The sequence below is a fragment of the Terrapene carolina genome, unplaced genomic scaffold (assembly GCF_002925995.2).
Source record: "Terrapene carolina triunguis isolate 2854851 unplaced genomic scaffold, T_m_triunguis-2.0 Scaffold68, whole genome shotgun sequence".
Taxonomy (NCBI): domain Eukaryota; kingdom Metazoa; phylum Chordata; order Testudines; family Emydidae; genus Terrapene; species Terrapene triunguis.
Window position 1 is genome coordinate 45076275 of NW_020664419.1, and position 16234 is coordinate 45092508.

General features: G+C 45.4%; 1 protein-coding gene across 3 annotated transcripts in view; it reads left to right on the forward strand.

The window, feature by feature from the left end:
* Positions 1-16234, forward strand: part of IMMP2L (inner mitochondrial membrane peptidase subunit 2) — an 838991-nt gene that overhangs the window by 67042 nt on the left and 755715 nt on the right. The window contains exons 4-5 of one of the 3 annotated variants that reach the window (XM_029910883.1): positions 6777-6826; positions 12074-12516. The exons of the other annotated variants lie outside the window; for them this stretch is intronic. Coding sequence (XP_029766743.1) covers positions 6777-6826; positions 12074-12099 — 76 coding nt within the window. The 3' untranslated portion in view covers positions 12100-12516. Of the gene's footprint in view, positions 1-6776; positions 6827-12073; positions 12517-16234 lie in introns of those variants that run through there. 3 annotated transcript variants of the gene reach the window in all.

A 16234-nucleotide genomic window follows, 5' to 3' on the forward strand; every position in this document is an offset into this window, starting at 1 on the left:
GAGCTACTCAACTTCTATCTTACCATCCAATTTCATAACTGAAAAACTCAGTTGTATATCTCAAGTTCTATACCCTGTGCTTGTGATCTTAATGTTCCTCTTAAGCATAATCTGAGACACTGCCTCATCAAAGCATTTAAGTTTCAGTGGTGCCAATGAATCTCCAAGTGCAGAGGTCTGCTCATAAAGAGCGGCTTTCTGGATTGTGGCCCAGTTCCTCCTTTTCATTTATTTTAAATAATTTAAGAATTAAATTTAAAATAAAAAAATCTGTCTATATGTAAGTACCACTAGAACAATCCAGTCTGAAGATTTCCCCCCGAAAAAGGATGGGAAAAACAGAACATCTTTTCCTAGTGATGATAACCCTTTTGAGATCACCTTATTCATTCTCGTTTCTGTGAATTTACTCTCCTCTGAAGCATGTCAGTCCCTTGATATCAGGGTTTGCATTTTCCATTGCTAAATTGCTACACAAAATATATTAAAATATTCTGGAAAGGATGGCTGCAATGGCACCAAAGGGTTAATGAAGAAATGCATGTAGAGAGTTTATAATTTGGTTCACTACACCCGGAAGCTAACATGAAGTAATCTCACTTAAGCAACGAAGCATGAACTTTTAAACAAAATACTCAGGTGACTTTAACAGGAAAACAATAGTTCCCTTGAGATAATGCTGCTATAAGAATGGAATTGCTTCTACAGTTTGTAGGTTAAAAAAAAAAAAGGATCCTAATAATGTTCTAGCCATGCTTATATGGTTTGTTGGTTTTCTTTCCATACAATCATAGAAATACTGATCTGTTATGTCGCTATACGTGATATTTCTTCACACAATACATTATTCCAGAAATGACTTAATAGTTTAAATATCTTCAAAGTCTGTTGCAGCTGACCTCATATCTTTTAGTTGAGGAACAAGATTCCCTTAGGCCATCTTAGTCATATTATGACCAGTCATAAATATTAATTGCCGGATGTTACTTCTAGGAACCATTCAACAAGTTGCATATATGCTGGGAAAGTGAATTCTGCTTACACATCAAAAGCATTTATTTAAAATCTAACTGAAGATAAAAGAAAACCCTGGGTCAGGAACAGTGCTGAATAAATTGTCAGTATGAATATTTTTAAATGTAACAAGTGAGCCTGGGCCTTATTTGTATTATGCTGTCCCCTTCTCAAAAAACAAACACAAGACAGTGGCAAAAATCAGGTTTAAAATGGTAATTATGATCGTTGCTATATTTTCTAGGCAAGTGATGATAGCCTCTAGACATGAATGGAAAATTCATCTTGTTGTTGTTTTTAATGCAAATAGTTAGTACTGGAAACCTTCTCTACCGAAATACATGCATTGTGCATAAAGAAATAGTGGTAACAAATGGAACTGGTAAAAACCAAATGAAAAAATCAGCTGATGCAAACCTCAGCAAAAGCTATATTTTTTTTTATAGCATGATTTGTAGATTGAACAGATTTTAGCAATGACGTTTTTAAAGAGATGAATGAGACATAACTGTGTTGTCTTTTTTATATCAGTTAGTGTCCAATGTCTGATATAACTTATACTTTATGCTGACTTTAATTCAGTGGTTCTCAAACTTTTTTTTTATATTTAACACTATTATAAACGCTGGAGGTGAAGCGGGGTTTTGGGGTGGAGGCTGACAGCGCACAACCCTCCACATAATAACCTCGTGACCCCCTGAGGGGTCTCAACCCCCAGTTTGAGAACCCTTGCTTTAATTAGTTCTTTTAGGGAAAGCGTGTTATCTCATTATGGGAGTGATGACTTCTAGGTTCTGTTCCACTCACATTTATTTGTATTGCTGTGGTGCCTAGATGCCCCAGGAATAGATCAGGACCCTGTTGTGGTAGATGCTGTACAAACACAGAACAAAAAGATGGTGCCTGCCCCAGAGAACTTACAATCTAAGATGAGAGACAACAGATGGATAGAGACATAGATGGAAGAGTATTAAGGAAATAATGAGATATTACTGACCAGAATGATACGCAGAGGTCTCAGTGCACTAGCAGCCTAACTGTAAAGTTTTTTGTAGGCATCACAGCAAAGGCGAGATTTCAGGAGGGTTTATAAAGGAGTATGAGGTAGCTTTGTGGACCTTTACGGGGAGCTCCTCCCAAGTATGTGGGATAAAGCATCAAGTAGCTTTTTTGAAAATTTAACAAATGGAGTGTGGAGGCTGGCATCATTGGCCCTTTGTAGGCAGGAGCTCACATCTCAATAGTGAATGAGAGATGATCGGTAAGGTGTGTGTATAGACCATGAAGGGCCTCGTAAGTGAAGGCATCCAGCTTATGTTTGATGCAATAGAAAAGGGGGAACCAGTGGAGGTATGCAGCAGCAGCATTCTGAATGGATATGCGTGGGGAAAGAATTTGTAAAATTTGAATTTCCCAAGGCCAGAGAAAAGGATGTTTCACTAACTGAGGCTGAGATGATAATGTGGGTGGCAGTTTAGCTTTGTGGATGGATGAGAGAGGCTGTATTTCAGAGAGATTATACAGAAAGAATTGGGCAGTATTTAGAGAGAGCCTGGATTTGAGGATAAAGAGAAAGGTCTTTTATGGGCCAGAGTGACATGCAGGATGGAGATATTGATCATGAACGGAGGCATTGGAGAGGGCTTGAGAGGAAGAGTGATTAGGAGCTCTGTTTTAACCATTAGCAGTTTCTCCTCCCTCGGTTTTCACACCTCAGCTGCTAGAAGAGGCCTTATCCTCCCTGATTGAAATGCCCTTGTTATCTCCAGACTGATCCTTGCCTGCATATTTATACCTGCCTCTGGAAATTTCTACCACATGCGTCTTACGAAGTGGGTATTCACCCACGAAAGCTTATGCTCCAATACGTCTGTTAGTCTATAAGGTGCCACAGGAATCTTTGTTGCTTTTTACAGATCCAGACTAACATGGCTACCCCTCTGATGTTTTAACCATGTTACGCTTGAGCTGATGGCTAGACATCCATGAGGAGACATCCAAGAAAAAGGCTGAGGTTTTAGTTTGGACAGAAGACTGCTCTGGAGTACAGAGGTAGATCTGTGAGTTGTCATAAGAACATAAGAAAGGCCATTGGGGGTCAAACCAATGGTCCATCTAGCCCAGTATCCTGTCTTTGGACAGTGGCCAATGCCAGATGCTTCAAAGGGAATGAAAAGAACAGGGCAGTTATCAAGTGATCCATTCCCCCTATGTCCAGACCCAACATATGGTAGTCAGAGGCTTAGAGACACCGAGATTGCATCCTTGACCATGTTGGCTAGTAGCCATTGATGGACCTATCCTCCATGGATTTATCTAATTCTTTTTTGAACCCAGTTATACTTTTGGCCTGCATAACATCCCCTGGCAATGAGTTCCACAGGTTGACTGTGTTGTGTGAAGGAGTACTTCCTTTTGTTTGTTTTAAACCAGCTGCCTATTAATTTTATTGGGTGACCCCTGGTTCTTGTGTTATATAAAGGAGTAAATAACACATCCCTATTCAGTTTTCCATGCCATTCATGATTTTATAGACCTCCTGTTCCCCCTTAGTCACCTCTTTTCCAAGCAGAAAAGTCCCAGTCTTTTTAATCTCTTCACATATGGAAGCTGTTCTATACCCTTAATCATTTTTGTTGCCTTTCTCAGTACCTTTTCCATTTCTAATGTATCTTCTTTGAGATGGGGCAAACAGAACTGCACACAGTATTCAAGGGGTTGGTGTGCCATGGATTTATATAGTGGCATAATGATACTTACTGTCTTATTATCTATCCCTTTCCTAATGGTTCCTAATATTCTATTCATTTTTTTGACTGCCACTGCACATTGAGCAGATGTTTTCAGTGAACTACCTACAATATCTCCAAGATCTCTTTCTTGAGTGGTAACAGCTAATTTAAACCCCATCATTTTATATGTATAGATGGGATTATGTTTTCTAATGTCCATTACTTTGTATTTATCAAGATTTAATTTATCTTCCATTTTCTTGCCCAGTCACTCAGTTTTGTGAGATCCCTTTGTAACTCTTTGCAGTCAGCTTCAGACTTAAATATCTTGAGTAATTTTGAATCATCTGCAAATGTTGCCACCTCACTGTTTACCCCTTTTTTCAGACCATTTATAAATATGTTGAATAGCATTGGTCCCAATACAGATCCCTTGGGGAACACTGCTATTTAGCTCTCTCCATTCTGAAAACTGATAATTTATCCCTACCCTTTGTTTTCTGTCTTTTAATCAGTTAGTGATCCATGAAAGGACATTCCCTCTTATCCCTTGATTGCTTAATGTGCTTAAGAGCCTTTGGTGAGGGACCTTGTAAAAGGCTTTCTGAAAGTCCAGGTATACTATATCCACTGGATCATCCTGGTACACGTTTGTTGACCCCCTCAAAGAATAGATTGATGAGGCATGATTTCCCTTTACAAAAGGGACTCTTCCCCAGCAATTTGTGTTACTCTGTGTGTCAGCACAAAGTTGAATTTGGGTTTGTGGATGAGATTACGCAGAGATAACGTGTAGCGGGAGAAGAGAAGGGGACCAAGGATTCAGCCTTGTGGAACTTCAACAGAAAGTTGGAGGAGAGATGAGGATGATCCTCCACAGGTCACTCTGAAGGAGTGATTAGAGAAGTAGGAGGAGAACCAGGAGAGGACACCATAATGGAAACTGAGACATGACAAGATTTCAATAAGAGCAGGTCAACAGTTTTGAAAGTGTCCAACAGGTTAAGGAAAATGAGGATGGAGTACTGGTTCTGAGTTTTGGCTAGGAGGAGGTAATTAAAGACTTTGGGAGTTTCAGTGGAGTGCAAGGGGCAGAAGCTGTGTAGGAGCGGGCCTAGAATAGAATTGGAGGACAGGATCTCCAGACAGTGATTTAAACAATGCGTTCACATACTTGCTGTATGACTTATTCCTTCTCTGTTGCACTTTCCCCATCTGTAAAATATATATTACACTTAATAGGCAAAAATCTTTCTGAAAGTTATTTAACATTTGGAAATTTGTAGCTAAGGTTCAAACTACAACTTAACTCTTTCTATGACGGTCTGACCCTTGCCTATGTACCTCAGATTCCATTAGCATTCCACATATCAATGGAACAGATTCTCTCTCTCCTGTTGTTGTTTCTTAGGCCTTGTCTGCACTACACAGTTTTGTCAACAAAAGTTAGCTTTTGTTGACAAAACGGTGGTGTACATGTTGTGATGCTCCTCCCACCGATGTAACTCCCCTACAACGACAGAATAAAATCACCTCGATGAGTGGCATAGAGCTTTTTGCAATGTAGTTAGAGTGACGCAGCATCAGTGTAGATACTGCACTTGCTTATCTCACCCTGATTGGCCGCCAGGAGATGTCCCACAATGCCCATCCTGATCGCTCTGGTCAGCAGTTTGAAATCTGCTGCCCTGAAGGTACACAGATATGCACCTTTACCCCGTTTAAAGGCCTGGGAATTTTTGAAATTCCTCTTTGTTTGCTCGGCATGCACAGTTCAGACAGCATCTTCCCAGCTGACCATGCTGGCTTTCTGCAGCAAACACTTTCCCACATGGAGCATACCGGAGCTGTTGGATCTGCTGAGTCTATGGGGAAAAGAGGCTGTGCAGTCCCAGCTTCGCTCCAGCTGTAGGAACTTTTGATACCTATGAGCATATTGCTAGTGACATGCAGGAGAAGGGGCATAAGAGGGATATGCAGGAGGGCCAGGCTAAGATCAAGGAGCTGATGCAGGCATACCAGAAGGCAAGACAGGCCAACCATTGCTCTGGTGTGGTGGCAAAAACATGCTGTTTCTATAACAAGCTGCATGCCATCCTCAGCGGCGACCCCACCTCCATCACCAAGAGCTCCGTCACACTTTGTGGGGCTGGAGGCACCGGCCAGTGCATTCAACCCTGAGGACAAAGTGGTGAACGAGGAAGTGGAGCTGGAGGATGATGTGGAGCACACGACAGAGTTTTTCGGTTGTGCGGCGAGTCAGGATCTCTTTTCTACTCTAGAGGGGTCTAGCCAGTTCCAGCACTTTGGCTCTGGCATGCAGTATGCAGGAGAGGGGAGCTCCGGTAAATTGCTCATTTTGCTTTGATACTGCATGGTGAGAGGAGATTGCGCTCTCATGTACTTTGTTATATGGTAGAGGAGGGATAAGGGACGGAAAGTAACAGAGCCTGTCCATCTATGTAGTGGGGCCATGGCGGAAAATTTGTTAATGTACATGGCTACGTCCCTGGAATTCTCCATTGTGATCTCTAGGAAGCTTTCCTGTAGGTTTTCTGCAATTCTCTTCCAAAGATTCCTTGGCAGAGCTGCCTTCTTTTTCCTCCCACTGTAGGAAACTTTTCAGCGCCACCTGGCAATTATTTCTGCAGGGACCAGAGCGGCACAGAAGAAAGCAGCATACAGAGCTAGTCTGAAACCATACACAGGCAGGAGATGTACTCTTGCATCCTGAGTTACCTGTAGGAGTGAGATATCTGGTTCAATTACCTTAGCCTGTGGAAAAGGGTACCAATATTCAGAATAGTCTCCCTAGCCGCTTGTAGTAACCCCCTTCACAAACCATCCTTTGTCCCTTCTTGCCCATTCCCTCTTGCCACCGCCTCCTTCCCTGAACTCACCATATTTGGGACTCACACCAACTTGTGTGCTAGCTCAGGGTCAGCGAGAAAGCTGTGTGTAACTTTTGTGATTCATGGTTGTGAGTGCACTCACAATACTCTCTGTTCATTATTTCTTTGGCTTCTGCAGATGTGCCTTTGAGGACTCACTCCTCCACACTGGTGGAGCACCTCTGTCAGGCTATGTCTACACTACAGAATTAGGTCGGATTTATAGAAGCCGGTTTTATAGAAACCGGTTGTATGCAGCCGATTGTGTGTGTCCCCACCTAAAATGCTCTAAGTGCATGAAGTCGGCGGACCGCGTCCACAGTACCGAGGCTAGCGTCGACTTCCGGCGCATTGCACTATGGTACCTATCCCACAGTTCCCGGAGCCTCCGGCGCCCATTGGAATTATGGGTTGAGATCGCAATGCCCGGATGATGCAAAGCAGTGCCGCGAGGGGTTCTGGGTACATTGCGTCAGGCCCCTCCCCCGCCGTCACAGCAACGGCAGACAATAGATTCGCGCCTTTTTACCTGGGTTACCTGTGCAGACAACATACCACGCCAAGCATTGAGCCCGCTCAGCTCAGCTCACCGTCACCATATGTCTTCCGGGTGCCGGCAAACGTGGGACTGCATTGCTAAACAGCAGCAGCAGCTTACTGCCTTTTGGCGGTAGACGGTGCAGCATGACTGGTAGCCTTCATTGGCGATCTGGGTGCAGGCAGCCGTGGGGCTGGCAGCCGTAGGGCTGCATTGCACCAGCCCCTTGCCTTTTGGTAGAAGATGGTATATTACGACTGGTAACCGTCGTCATCGTACTGCAGTGGCTGTCGATCATGGGCACCCGGGCAGACAATGATGGTTATCAGTCGTAGTATGCTATTTTCTGCCAAGTGCCCAATATTGTCTGCTAAGCACCCAGAAGAGGCCGAGGGCTATCTGGGTGCTGGCAGACATGGGGCTGGCAGCCGTGGGGCTGCATTGCACCAGCCCCCTTGCCTTGATGATGATGGTTATCAGATGTAGTATGCGCAGGATGGGGCAACATTGCTACACAGCAGCAACCCCTTGCCTTTTGGGCAGTAGATAGTATATTACGACTGGTATCCATCGTTGTCATACTGCAGTGGGTATCAGATTGTGCAGTAGACCTGAAGGCTAACTGCCAAGCGCCCAGTATTTGCTGCCAAGCACCCAGAAAATGCCAAGGGCTATCAGTCATGCTGCACCGTCGTCTTAAGATGTAAAAAATAGATTTATTCTGTATTCATTTGCTTCCCCCCCTTCCTCCTGCTAAACCCAGGCTTTTGAGTTCAATCTTTGGGGGGGGGGCATTCTGTGTGACAGTTGTTTGTGTTTCTCCCTGATGCAAAGCCACCTTTCTTGATTTTAATTCCCTGTACCTGTATGCCATGTCGTCACTCGCCCCTCCCTCCCTCCCTCTCTCCCTCCCTCCCTTCTTCCCCTGGTCCGTCAGATACTACTTTCGCGCCTTTTTTCAGACCAGTCGCCATAGCCAGCACTGGGATCATGGAGCCCGCTCAGATCACCGCGGCAATTATGAGCACTATGAACACCACGCGCATTGTCCTGGAAAACATGCAGAGCCTCCTGGACATGCCAAAGCCAAACCAGGACCAGCTGAGGAGGAGGCGATTGCAGCGCGGCGACGATAGTGATGAGGAAATTGACATGGACCTCTCACAAGGCACAGGCCCCAGCAATGTGGAAATCCTGGTGTTACTGGGGCAGGTTCATGCCGTGGACCGCCGATTCTGGGCCCGGGAAACAAGCACAGAGTGGTGGGACCGCATCGTGTTGCAGGTCTGGGACGATGCCCAGTGGCTGCGAAACTTTCGCATGCGTAAGGGCACTTTCATGGAACTTTGTGACTTGCTTTCCCCTGCCCTGAAGCGCCAGAATACCAGGATGAGAGCAGCCCTCACAGTGGAGAAGCGAGTGGCGATAGCCCTGTGGAAGCTTGCAACGCCAGACAGCTACCGGTCAGTTGGGAATCAATTTGGAGTGGGCAAATCTACTGTGGGGGCTGCTGTGATCCAAGTTGCCAGGGCAATGAGAGACCTGGTGATATCAAGGGTAGTGACTCTGGGAAACGTGCAGACCATAGTGGATGGCTTTGCTGCAATGGGATTCCCAAACTGTGGTGGGGCGATAGACGGAACCCATATCCCTATCTTGGCACCGGCGCACCAAGCCACCGACTACATAAACCGCAAGGGGTACTTTTCAATGCTGCTGCAAGCCCTGGTGGATCACAAGGGACGTTTCACCGACATCAACGTGGGCTGGCCGGGAAGAGTACATGATGCTCGCGTCTTCAGGCAGTCTCTTCTGTTTCGAAAGCTGGAGGAAGGGACTTTCTTCCCAGACCAGAAAATAACCATTGGGGATGTTGAAATGCCTATCGTGATCCTTGGGGACCCAGCCTACCCCTTAATGCCATGGCTCATGAAGCCATACACAGGCAGCCTGGACAGCAGTCAGGACCTGTTCAACTACAGGCTGAGCAAGTGCCGAATGGTGGTGGAATGTGCATTTGGCCGTTTAAAAGCGCGCTGGCGCAGCTTACTGACTCGCTCAGACCTTAACGAAAAGAATCTCCCCATTGTTATTGCTACTTGCTGTGCGCTCCACAATATATGTGAAAGTAAGGGGGAGACATTTATGGCGGGGTGGGAGGTTGAGGCAAATCGCCTGGCCGCTGATTACGCGCAGCCAGACACCAGGGCGGTTAGAGGAGCACAGCAGGGCGCGGTGCGCATCAGAGAAGCGTTGAAAACCAGTTTTGTGACTGGCCAGGCTACGGAGTGAAACTTCTGTTTGTTGCTCCTTGATGAACCCTCTGCCCCTCCCCCACCACCCTGTTAACTCTACTTCCCTGCAAACCAACCACCCCACCCTCCCCTACTACCCTCCCCCCTTCGAGCACCACTTGCAGAGGCAATAAAGTCATTGTTGCTTCACATTCATGCATTCTTTATTAATTCAGCACACAACTAGGGGGATAATTGGAAAGGTAGCCCGGGATGGGTGGGGGAGGAGGGAAGGAAAAGGACACACTCCAATTTAAAACTTTAAAACTTATTGCTATGGAAATCATCTAGGGTGGAGTGAGTGGGTGGCCGAAGGCCCCCCCACCGTGTTCTTAGGCGTCTGGGTGAGGAGGCAATGGGACTTGGGGAGGATGGCTGCTGGTTACAGAGGGGCTGTAGCGGCGGTCTCTGCTCCTGCTGCCTTTCCTGCAGCTCAACCATACGCAGGAGCATATCACTTTGATGCTCCAGCAGCCGGAGCATCGACTCTTGCTTTCTGATTACAAGTTGACGCCACCTCTCCTCTTCAGCCCGCGTTTCAGCACGCAACTTCTCATCTTCAGCACGCCACCTCTCCTCTCGCTCATATTGGGCTTTTTTAAAATCAGTCATTGACTGCCTCCACGCATTCAGCTGTGCTCTGTCAGCGTGGGAGGCAGTCTGAAGTTCAGTAAACATTTCGTCACGCGTCCTTCGCTTCCTTCTTCGAATATTCACTAGCCTCTGCGAAGGAGTAAGATTTGCAGCTGGTGGAGAAGGGAGAGGTTGTTAAAAAAGATACATTTTAGAGAACAATGGGTAGACTCTTTCACGTTAGATTTTGCTGTTCACAACATCACACAGCCCATGTGCTTTCGTTACAAGGTCGCATTTTTCCTCTTATATTGAGAGTCTCCTGGTTTGGTGTGAGAGATCACTCACGCAGTGCCAGGACACAGATTTCAGCTTGCAGGCAGCCATGGTAAGACATATAGTCTTTGGGCTTTTTTAACCTTCTTAACATGTGGGGATGGTTTCAAACAGTTCTGCCCTCATTTCCCATACCAAGCACCCGTGCCATTTAAAATGGGTTTGCAATGTAAAAGGAGGGGCTGCGATTTCAGGTTTAACATGCAGCACAAACCCAACTAACTCCCCTCCCCCTCACACCCAATTCTCTGGGATGGTCACTTCACCCCTCCCCCCCACCGCGTGGTTAACAGCGGGGTATATTTCTGTTCAGCAGAGCAGGAAGGGGCACCTCTGAATGTCCCCTTAATAAAATTGCCCCATTTCAACCAGGTGACCGTGAATGATATCACTCTCCTGAGGATAACAAAGAGCGATAAGGAATGGATGTTGTCTGCATGCCAGCAAACACCGGGACCATACGCTGCCATGCTTTGTTACGCAATGATTCCAGACTACGTGCTACTGGCCTGGCGTGGTAAAGTGTCCTACCATGGCGGACGGGATAAGGCAGCCCTCCCCAGAAACCTTTTGCAAAGGCTTTGGGATTACATGAAGGAGAGCTTTCTGGAGATGTCCCTGGAGGATTTCCGCTCCATCCCCATACACGTTAACAGACTTTTCCAGTAGCTGTACTGGCCGCGATTGCCAGGGCAGATTAATCATTAATCATTAAACACGCTTGTTTTTAAACCATGTGTAATATTTACAAAGGTACACTCACCAGAGGTCCCCTGTGTGCCCTCAGGGTCTTGGGTCAGTTCGGGGGTTACTGTTTCCAGGTCCAGGGTGACAAACATATCCTGGCTGTTGGGGTAACTGGTTTCTCCGCTTCCTTGCTGCTGTGAGCTATCTATGTTCTCTCCATCCTCATCTTCCTCGTCCGCCGAACCCGCTTCCCCGTTTGCAGAGAGGGACTCATAGAACACGCTTGGGCTAGTGGTGGCTGCACCCCCTAGAATGGCATGCAGCTCCGCGTAGTAGCGGCATGTTTGCGGCTCTGCCCCGGACCTTCCGTTTGCGTCTCTGACTTTGTGGTAGGCTTGCCTTAGCTCCTTAATTTTCACGCGGCACTGCCGCGCGTCCCTGTTATGGCCTCTGTCCTTCATGGCCTTGGAGATCTTTTCTAATGTTTTGCCGTTTCTTTTACTGTTTCGGAGTTCGGCGAGCACTGCTTCATCTCCCCAGATGGCGATCAGATCCTGTACCTCCCGTTCGGTCCAGGCTGGAGCTCTTCTGCGATCCTGGGACTGGGACTGGGACTCCATCATGGTTACCTGTGCTGATGAGCTCTGCATGGTCACCTGTGCTCTCCACGCTGAGCAAACAGGAAATGAAATTCAAACGTTCGCGGGGCTTTTCCTGTCTACCTGGCCAGTGCATCTGAGATGAGAGTGCTGTCCAGAGCGGTCACAATGAAGCACTGTGGGATAGCTCCCGGAGGCCAGTAATGTCGAATTCCGTCCACACTAACCCAATTCCGACCCCCTAAGGTCGATTTTATCGCTAATCCCCTTGTCGAGGTGGTGTTAGGAAACCGGTTTAAAGGGCCCTTTAAGTCGACAGAAAGGGCTTCGTAGTGTAAACGTGTCCAGGCTTAAGTCGATTTAACGCGGCTAAAGTCGACCTAAACTCGTAGTGTAGACCAGGCCTCAGATAAGGTGGTGAACCAGGAGGAGTAAAGAGGATATGTTTTGCAAAGTGCTGCAGTCATCAGATGCATCACATAGCGAAACAAAAGCATGAAGGGAGACAATTAATGAAAGACTGAGGCTGGATAGCCTGGAAAGGACTTGGGGGCAGGAGTGGATTATAAAGCTCCTGGAAGATCAGACAGAGATGATGAAGTTCCTCATTACTCTGCAATCTAAGTACATTCATGAATGACTTCCCCTATGGCAACTACAGAACTCCTATCCATACCCTCCTCAAACTCTTCCACTACAGTCCTCATGTGTTCCCTGTCTCTCACAGTACCCTGTGCATTCAATGGTTAGGAACTGGTTTCCCAATGAAAGCTGGAGTTACACACAGCTGTGACAGCCCCAACCATGAGACTGTTCCTTATTGTCATGTCTCCTGTTTTGCCAAAATTTTGTGTTTTGTCCTGTTATTAAACTTGAGTCTTCGAAATAAAATGAGTATTTCTTTGTGACATACATACATCAGTAAGTATTATCATTGAAACACAGTGGCTATAAGTAGGAATATTTGCTCACTACAATTAACGCTCAAGAAGCAAGCACTGCGGGGTAATTCAACGCTGCAAGTAATCATTGTCTGGCTGAATGCATAACATAAAGACACATTACAGGGAATCATTGTCAAAATTCTCTTTTAAAGCCTCCATGTTTTGAATAGCCTCCTGCTGCGCCCCTCTAGTTGCCCTTGTATTTGGCTGCTCAAAATCAGCAGCCAGCCATCCACCCTGGGGAAACTTTTCCCCCTTTGCTTTGCAAATATTATGCAGAGCACAGCAAGCCACAATGATCAATGGAATATTTTCCTCATTGAGGTCTAACCAGCCAAAAAGACAGTACCAGCGACCTTTTAATCGTCCAAAGGAACTTTCAGTGGTCATTCGGCACCTGTTGTTGAAGCGCTCATTGCTGCTGTCGAGGTTTGCGATGTAAGGCGTCATGAGCCACAGGAGCAAGGAATAGGCAGGGTATGCAAGGATCACTATGGTCATTTGCACATCCCCCATTTGAATTGGCTGGTCTGGAAAGAAGGTCTCAGCGTGCAGCTTTCTATACAGTCCAGTATTCTGAAAGCTGCATGCATCGTGCACCTTCCCTGACCACCCTGCATTGATGTCAGTGAAACTGCACTGCAAGACCATGGAGAAGTAGCCCTTCTGGTTGATGTACTCCGTGGCAAGATGGGAGGGGGCCAAAATTTGGATATTGTTGCCCGTTCTCTGGGAATCAGGCCAAGAAATAACCACAAAGGTCGAAGCAGAGCAGTACTGAGGATTGATTTATTACTTGCTTCCCTTATTTGCGCAATTATATTCTCAGGCACATCCCATTCATACTGCTGGCAGACTGCAGGCACTTGGATGTTGGTTTTGATTTCGGGTGGCTGAGACTGGCCAGGTTCCAGAACTGCCCAGAGATTGGCCTGCTAGGCGACGAGAGTCCCCAAAGTCCCTTCGGATCTGCGGGAGGGCTCTACTGCTTCTGGTACAGTCCTGAGTTCTTGCTGTCGTGGGTTACATCTCTCTCTGGCTGCTACTGCCGTAGGTTTATATACAGCCTCATATACTCCTTGATTATCCTTACACGGTAATATTTCGGTTTAAGTCTTGCGCTTGGTTTCTTACACTCACACTATCTGACTCATTCCTTGCACTAATTGGTTACATATTCATAAGTATGAATACAATTGGTAATATAGCTTTAAGCAGGCATATAACATTACTGGGGATTTTTTGCTGCTCGTGGTTTTGACAGGAAACTGCAAACTGCACTTCACTGATTCACACTCTGTTTTGCAGCTCATGAAATACTGCAGGCCCAGGCGCATTGTGTTCATAACGCTCATCAACAGACTGCTCCGCAGCTCAGAATCCACGCTGTCAGGCAGAGGTGGTGGGCACACAGTTTACAAGGGCAGTTAAAAAATGATGTGAAACAAAGTAGGAAGATCATGGAATGATGGGACGGAAAGATCTCCATCACGGGTTGGCATGCATGTCCCCATGATGTACTGAAATCTATTCCAAGAGCTCCCAGGAGCAGAGGATGACAGAGGGTTGCACAGTGGGATAGCTACCCACGATGCAGTGCTCTCTCTGTCGATGAAAAGGCAAAGACTGTGGACGCGCACTGCGGACACAAGGAGCATTGTGTGGATGTGCACAACCAATGTTGTTATGATCATTGACATAACTTAAGTTGACTTAACTCTGTAGTGTAGACATGGCCTTAGTATTGATTATATTCCAGAGCCACCCAAAGGTCACAGAAATTCCTGACTTACCCCCACCATTGTTCTAACTGCTTTGGAGAATGAGCCCTGAGGCTCTGACCACATAAAATCTCTGCACTCTTATGGGTGCAGTACTTCACTGAAAGAACTTTTAATTTTGGTTATTAATATCGACTATAACTGTTGTGAGGCCTCTCTTTGTTCAGTTTGTAGGGTGGATGGGGTATAAGGAAGGACTCTTATATGTCACAGCATACATGATCTATGTTCTGGATTTAGCAGTATTCTGGTGTGGCAGTCTGGGAATGCTGCACCCCACGAACTCCATTAGACCATGATGTTTCTATTGAATTTAATATGAGGATACCTTATTCAGTCAATGCTGTACTCCTTGTATCTTTATTTTTGATATTCAACTTAAGTAGTTTTACGCTGCCTCTAAATTTTTAAAGTGCTGTAGAATTTTGTATTGAAAATACATGACTGCATTGTAGGAACTGTCTTGGGAAGCTGGAGACGTTCTGACACCTGGGGACGTGTAGGAGTCTGCTTGGGATTGTAAAATAAGAAGATTATCTGGACGTTTTTGAAATGATCATCAGTAAAATAATATAAAAATGTTGATATTTGCATAATTATCACTAAGCTTCAAAGTTAGCACCCTATTCAAGTGAAACCATTCTCTCACCCTAGTTCTGCTCCATATGAAATCAAGTACACACCTCTAGCAAATTTCAGTGGGAACTGGATTGGACCATTAGGCTCTGATCCAGAGACTGCATATGTCAATGGAAAGGGTCCTATTGACTTCAGTGGGCTGTGGATGAGGCCCTATTGTTTCAAGCTGTCTGCAGACCCAGTCAGAAATCGCTGCACTCCAACTGAGTAAACAACATTGGAAGACTTTTTTCACAACCATGAATGACAAGAAGCTTCATTCAAGTTATAAGTGACAGCTTGGATTCTAATGCACTGTTCTGTGGCAAAGGTTTGGTGGCTATAAATAGATGTGTGGCCTGTATGAGAAACTTATATTCCAAATATAAGATTGGAGAATATGAATATGGCATGGAATAGTGTGTTGCCTATATAAAATGCACAGGTACAGTGGAGTCTCTGTTCTGTTTTGGAGTGGTGAATGAGGAGAAAATGGTGAATGGTGAGAAAATATACTGTATATAGCAATTAAGACATGATGTAAACACCTAGAGGATAACAGGGTTATAAGGAGTAGCCAGCATGGATTTGTCAAGAGCAAATCATGCCAAACCAACTTAAGTTGCTTCTTCGACAGGGATACTGGCCTAGTGGATAAAGGGGAATCTGTAGATGTGATATATCTTGATTTTTAGTAAGGCTTTTGATACAGTTCCACATGACATTCTCATAAGCAAACTAAGGAAATAGGAAATTACTGTAAGGTGGGTGCATAACTGGTTGAAAGACCATACTTAAAGAGTAGATATCAATGGTTTGCTGTCAAACTGGGAGGGTATACTAAAGGAGTCCTAGAGTGGTCAGTTCTGGGTCCAGTATGAGTCAACATTTTCATTAATGACTTGGATAGTAGAGTGGAGAGAATGCTTATAAAATTTGATGATGACACCAAGTTGGGAGGGGTTGAAAGCACTTTGAAGGATAGGATTAAAATTCAAAACAACCTGGACAAATTGAGAAATTGGTCTGAAATCATCAAGATGACATTCAATAAAGAAAATGCAAAGTACTGAACTTAGGATAGAAAAATCAAATGTACAACTACAAAATGGGGAATAACTGGCTATGCAGTAATACTGCTGAAAAGGATCTGGGGCTTATAATGGATCACTAATTGAATATAAGTCACCTAGGTAATGCCGTTGCAAAAAGGCTAATATTCTGGGC